Source organism: Equus przewalskii, chromosome 21, assembly GCF_037783145.1.
Source record: "Equus przewalskii isolate Varuska chromosome 21, EquPr2, whole genome shotgun sequence".
In the NCBI taxonomy this organism is placed as follows: domain Eukaryota; kingdom Metazoa; phylum Chordata; class Mammalia; order Perissodactyla; family Equidae; genus Equus; species Equus przewalskii.
The window spans coordinates 34,540,840-34,547,381 of record NC_091851.1 but is presented as its reverse complement, the minus strand read 5'-3'; the positions used below and the strand labels follow the sequence as shown (position 1 = coordinate 34,547,381).

The window sequence follows — 6,542 nt, the reverse complement described above, 5'->3', positions numbered from 1 at the left end:
CGTGGGCCAAAGGGAGAGAGAGGAGAGAAGCATGACAAGGGGAGAGAGATCAGAGACAGGGACCCAGAAAGGCATGGGGACCCTGGGGCTGCACTCTGTTCTCAATGATCATAAGCACTGGGAGTAAAACACACAGGTCCTTGGGCGTTTGTTCTGGTTTATTTGACAGGAACAAGTAGTTCAGACAGTGGGGGCGGGGGTGCACTCCTGTTGACATCCTTGTGCTTTGGTCGCAGGCACAGTCTCTGACAGAGGGTTGAGGGAGCAGGAGGCACAGCCCAGCCCACTCTCCCACTCACAGGATGTTCATGCAAATATTCCCGCAGAAGGTTGAACAGCATATGTTATTTGCCTGACACTCTTTGTCATATGCACACGGGCGTCTGCACATATGTATGTTGACGGGTTTCTCACAGATCTTGATTTCTCGTGGTAGCTGTGTTTCTGAAACAGAGTAAGAGCAAGGTCAGTGGAACCAGGCCCCTAGAGAGCACCTCTCTCAAGCTTAAAGCCTCCTCCGAGACCCCAGAACCCAGGTCCCACTCATGGCATTCTTGGACTTTTCAGGGAACTCACTTTCTGGCCCTCAGCAAATCCTGGTGATTGGTAGTATCTTCAATCCTATTCTCCCCATTCTCCCCAACAGATCTCAATGCCTGGGCTTCCTGGACCCTCCCCATCCTCCTGCACCAAGACCTGTCTCCCACATTAGTCACGGCCGCAGAATCTACACTCTGACCCCGAGAACTCAATGAAGTCTGAGACATCTTGCAAACCACCCTCCACTCTCCAGAATCTGCAGGGTCCAGAGAAAAAGAGGAAGTTACTTCCTCTCCTCACTGTCACTCCACTACCCCTGCCCCTTCCCAGAAAATACCACTTTCAATATTTCCCTTCCACTGCCACCATCCTAGTCCCTCTGATGATAACTTTAAATTGACCCTGTATACCCCAAAGTTTGCTTTCCCAACATCCTTTTATTCTACACCTACTCCCGTAAACGTCTCTGGATGTTCACTGGTTACGTATAAATCCAAGAACAGTTATTTTGTTTTCCCATCTGACTCAGCCCCCGTGTAACTTTCATTATTGTGTGTACCATTTGTCTCTGGATGTTCAGAATGGAGAATAAAAAGACGTATGTCCCCCTCCCCCATCACTATTCCCAGAGCTGAGGAAAGGGGCTGGAGGGCCACGGTTTGGGAGGACCCAGAGTCCTCACAGTGCTGTGGTCAGCGCAGGATATGCTGAAAGGTTCTAATTTCCAGGTCCTCCTTAGACTGGACACGGCCCCTCCTGCCTCCTCCCCATCCCCGTCCCTCAGTCCATCACCTACGCTGCATCTCCTTCTTTGTGGATCTTCTTTTACGGACCCCTCCCTGGGCCTGCAGCAGCAGCACACAGAGAAGCAGGAGGGGCAGCAGGGCCTGGGTTGGCATGACTCTGCAGAGCAGTGAGCTCTAAGTCTGGCACAGATTTCCCTGGAGAGCTGGGGGTGGCGAGGGAAGGAAAGAAAGAACAGGTTATCCTGGGCTCCTCCCTGCCTCTGCTGGCCAAGCCAGGGAGTCCTCGTGTCCTCCCTTCGCCTGCCCCCTGCCGTGGCCTGCTGTGTGGACTTGGGCTTCTGCAGAGATGACTCCTCCTCTCACATAACTAAGCCTCCCCTTTGCAAACAGAATATTTTCCTGAAAGATGTAATCTATTTCTACTTTCAAATACAAAATAATTTACAGAAAAAAGAAAAGAGAGAAATGTAATTTTAAAAAATTATGATAATCTTATCGCATAGAATTAACCTGTGTCTCATTGTGTTATCTTTCTAGTTTCTTTGCATATTTAATGTAATCAATCTTTTATTTTCTCACATTTTGGTTCACCCACCTTTTGTTACCCATCTTGTTCCACCCTCATGTAAATACTTTAGAAAACATGGGTTTCCATAATTGCACGGCTCTCACAGTAAATGCCTATTGTCAAGCATTTGTGTTGTACTAGTTATTGATTATCTAGACAATATCATCTTGAGCATTTTTACTCATAAATCCTTGATTTTTTTAAAACTAAAGTAAGAGAGGTGGAATTTGTGGGTGAGAGAGTAAGTAGGTATTTTAAGTATAAATAAATAAATAAGCAAACATACATACATGTATAGATATATATATAGAGAGAGAGAATTTGTTTTTCTTTTTTTTCTTTTGAGTTCATAATAGTTTACATCATTGTGAAATTTCAGTTGTAAATTATTTCCTCTCTATCACCACATAAGTGCTCCCCTTCACCTCCTGTGCCCACCCCCATGCCCTTCCCCTGGTAAGCACTGAACTGTTTTCTTTGTCTGTGTGTTTGTTTATATTCCACATATGAGTGAAATCACATGGTGTTTGTCTTTCTCAGTCTGGCTTATTTTGCTTAGCATAATACCCTCTAGATCCATCCATGTTGTTGCAAATGAGATGATTTTGTCTTTTTTTATGGCTGAGTAGTATTCCATTGTATATATACACCACGTCTTCTTTATCCAATCATCAGTCGATGGGCACTTGGATTGTTTCCATGTCTTGGCTGTTGTGAATAGTGCTGCAACGAACGTCGGGTTACAGATGTTACTTTGGATTGTTGGTTTCAAGTTATTTGGGTAGATACCCAGTAGTGGGATAGCTGGGTCATATGGTAGTTCTATTTTTAGTTTATTGAGGAATCTCCGTACTGTTTTCTATAGTGGCTGCACCAATTTGCATTCCCACCAGCAGTATATGAGGGTTCCCTTTTCTCCACAAACTCTCCAACATTTGTTGTTTTTTATCTTAGTAATTATAGCCATTCTGGCTGGTATAAGATGGTATCTCATTGTAGTTTTGACTTGCATTTTCCTAATAATTAGTGATGTTGAGCATGTTTTCATGTGTCTGTTGGCCATCTGTATGTCTTCCTTGGAAAAATGTCTCTTCATATCCTCTGGCCATTTTTCGATCGGGTTTTTTGGGGTTTTTTTTGTTCTTGAGTTGTTTGAGTTCTTTATATATTTCGGAGATAAACCTCTTGTCTGATAAATGATTTGCAAATATTTTCTACCAGTTGGTGGGTTGTCTTTCTGTTTTGTTCATAGTTTCCTTTGCTTTGCAGAAGCTTTTTAGTCTGAGGTAGCCCCATTTGTTAACTTTTTCTTTTGTTTCCCTTATCCAAGTAGACACGGTATTCGAAAAGATGTGGCTAAGACCAATGTCAAAGAGCGTACTGCCTATATTTTCTTCTGGGAGTTTTATGGTTTCAGGTCTTACATTCAAATCTTTAATCCATTTTGAGTTAATTTTTTGTGTAGGGTGCAAAATAATGGTCTACTTTCATTCTTTTATGTGTAGCTGTCTAGTTTTCCCAACACCATTTATTGAAGAGACTTTCCTTTCTCCATTGTATGTTCTTGGCTCCTTTGTCAAAGATTAACTGTCTGTAGATGTGTGGTTTTATTTCTGGGCTTTGAATTCTGATCCATTGATCTCTTTGTCTGTTTTTGTGCCAGTATTGTGCTGTTTTGATTACTATAGCTTTGTAGTATGTTTTGAAGTCAGGGATTGTGATGCCTCTGGCTTTGTTTTTTTTTTCTCAGGATTGCTTTGGCTATTTGGGGTCTTTTGTTGTTCCATATAAATTTTTAGATTCTTTGTTCTATTTCTGTAAAGAATGTCATTGGGATTTTGGATGGGGTTGAACTGAATCTGTAGATTGCTTTAGGTAGTATGGACATTTTAACTATGTTTATTCTTCTGACCCATGAACATGGAATATCTTTCCATTTCTTTATGTCTTCTTCAGTTTCTTTCAATAATGTCTTACAGTTTTCAGTGTTCAGGTCTTTCACCTCAGGAATTCATTTTTGAAATAAACCTGCTTAACTCAATGGAGGATGAGTGTCAATTTCCTCAAATCCTGTAAGACACTACAGTGTAAATGGGGAGATACTGGGCAGGAATCAGCCCCTAATTTTCTATTAGAAGTTGGATAGGAAAGGAAAGTTCATAGGTTTTCATAGGTTCACAGGTTGCTCAGGCAAATGTGGAGTTGAATCCTGACTCTAATATTCGCCAGCTGTGTAACCCTAGGAAAATCCTATAATCTCTACAGACTCAGTGTACCCATATTTTCTTGGCACCTCAGCTGTGAGGATGAAATAAGATGACATATATAAACACCTTCAAGGTACCTGGCACACATTAGGTGCTCACATAGGCCATTTGTCTTCCTCCCAATTTACTTCTCAAGCACACATAGCAGGCTCCAGGGATCAGAGGAACTCTTTTATCTTGTAGTCTAAGTTGGATATTAAGACCCAGCCCTGGAAGAGGAATCTAGAAAGGAAAACTTTTTGGGCTGAGAATCAGGAGACTGTGCTTATCCAAGCTGATCCATTGACTCTGTGTGAATTCGTGGCATAGCCATGAGTAGATATAGGAGCTCAGAAAGCACCCATTCCAAATACTGGCCATGAACTGTCTCTGCTCTCTTAAAGAAAAGAAAATGTGGAGAAGTTGTTTTGGTTTCATGGAGCGAGGAGGTGAGCTCTGATCAGGGAACTCTTCCTAGTCTATGAGGCTAAGAGTCAGTTACTCTACTTCATCCTTCAACTTAAATTATTTCTTCCTGTCAACAGCTTCCACCACCTACTCCCTTGAGGGACCTCTCAGCCCTTTCCTTTCTCCTCCTTTCTCATCCTCCTCGTCTTTTTTACTTGTTCATTCTCGTGTCTCTGGGAAGATCTCCACAAACTGCTTCCTATTTCAACATTTTCTGGGTGGATAGTTTTACCCAAAGACACACAATCCTCACCCTCTAACTTGAGGTCAACTGTATAGTCTTCCTTATCCAAAAATGATTCCTGAGTGATTCTTAAATTTTCATTGCTAGCCATTTTTTCTGTGGAGATTGGATCCCTTTAAAAATTCAAATTCCATATGACCTCAGTATCGCAGAATTAAAAACAAAAACAATTTAAGCTCATAGATACAGAAAACAGATTGTGGTTGCCAGAGGTGGGGGCGGGGCCTAAGTGAAATGGATGAAGGGAGTTAAAAAGGTAGAAACTTCCAGTTATAAAATAAATAAGTCCTGGGGATGTAATGTACAACATGATGGCTATGGTTAATAATACTTTATTGCACATTTGAAAGTTGCTAAGAGAGCAGATCTTAAAAGTTCTCATCACAAGAAAAAAAATTGTAACTATGTGTGGTGATTGACGTTAACTAGACTTATTGTGGTGATCCTTTCACAATATATACAAATATCGAATCAATATGTTGTACAACTAAAACTAATATGTCAATTATATCTCAATAAAAAATGCAAATACTTGTGGAGTAAGCAATTACTAGGACTTATGGAGAGCTCAGGAATGGAAACTATGAAAGCAGACACCAACAACATAATCTTACAGTGTTAGGAGAAAACAGATACATTATAGATCAAAGAAATACATTGTGTGTGTTATATATATGGATAATATATATGTGTGTACATATATAAAATAAATGTGTGTGTATATGTATAGGTATGTGTGTGTGTGTGTATATATATATATATATGTATATGAAGAGAGGGAGAGCTGTTGTCTTAAATTCTGCACAGCTTTCTGCAGACCCATTGGCATGATCCAGAACCAAGATGGGCAAGAATCCTAGGAGGAACCTCCTTGGCACTCATCAGTGACTGTGCACCTCAAATAGATCATTAAGGATCCCCAACATCTGGGCCAGATACAGAGCACGGGGCTGTGACTGGCCTGCATGGAACATCATTTTCCTGCCGTATAAAGCAACGTCCTGGGAATCCGTAATTCAATCATTCTAGGTTTGGCACCATTTGCAGTCCCCATCAAAGTTCCCTTCAGTTTGCTCCCACACCTACATATCCAGGTCTCCAAATTCTGTCTTTTGTCTTTGTACTGGTCCACCCTTCTCAGCCAAGCCCCTGGGATCCTGGCATATATTTCCTGCTGCTTGATGCACCCAACATATCTTGGGAAAAGCATTCATACGTGGACATCTCCCATCATTGTATAAATATTCCTGTAGACAAGGTTTGGGAGAAGGATGTTTGCTCCTTTGGAGGCCTGGCCCTCGCCCTCTTGACTCTACTTTTTTATAATGAGTCCCAAGTCGTGTGTATGTGTGCCCAATATAATGCTGCCCTCTGGTCATTGGTGAACAAATCTCCCCACTCCTCAACTCACAAACCCACACTGAGTTCTTGGTGTTCCTTTTGATCCCTTCACTTCCTTCATTTGCTTGGTGGGCATCTATCTTTTCTAAAGTCCTTCCTATTCAGTCTTTTTTTTTTATTCACATAAAAGTCACAGCGCCTTTGGGGGGGAGATGATGTTATGCTTTAATTAGCAAAAGAGAATCAATACAGGGAAGGGTGGGACCTTAAATAGCGCACACAAGTTAAAGGAAGATACATATCACACTGTCCTTCAGTGCCTCCCTATGGATGGACTCAGATACATCAAATAAAGACCCTAGACTTAGGTCTGTTGGGGGTGGCCAGAG

At 41.7% G+C, this 6,542-nt stretch overlaps 1 protein-coding gene across 1 annotated transcript; it reads right to left on the bottom strand.

Annotated features, from left to right (window-relative positions):
• Positions 1 to 140: 140 nt before the first annotated feature.
• WFDC10A (WAP four-disulfide core domain 10A) lies at positions 141 to 1,594 on the bottom strand. Its single transcript, XM_008521668.2, has 2 exons — positions 1,337 to 1,594; positions 141 to 444 (listed from the first exon to the last, which is right to left on the bottom strand). The coding sequence occupies exons 1-2, from the start codon at positions 1,437 to 1,439 to the stop codon at positions 296 to 298; spliced, it is 252 nt and encodes an 83-aa protein (XP_008519890.1). The 5' UTR covers positions 1,440 to 1,594; the 3' UTR covers positions 141 to 295.
• Between the last annotated feature and the right edge of the window lie 4,948 nt (positions 1,595 to 6,542).

Bases quoted from the DNA above. Each gene is read 5' to 3' on its own strand.
- WFDC10A (XM_008521668.2), bottom strand. From the start codon at position 1,439: ATGCCAACCCAGGCCCTGCTGCCCCTCCTGCTTCTCTGTGTGCTGCTG. The intron at 445-1,336 runs GTAGGTGATGGA...ACTCTGTTTCAG, and splicing joins CACAAAGAAGGAGATGCAGC to AAACACAGCTACCACGAGAA.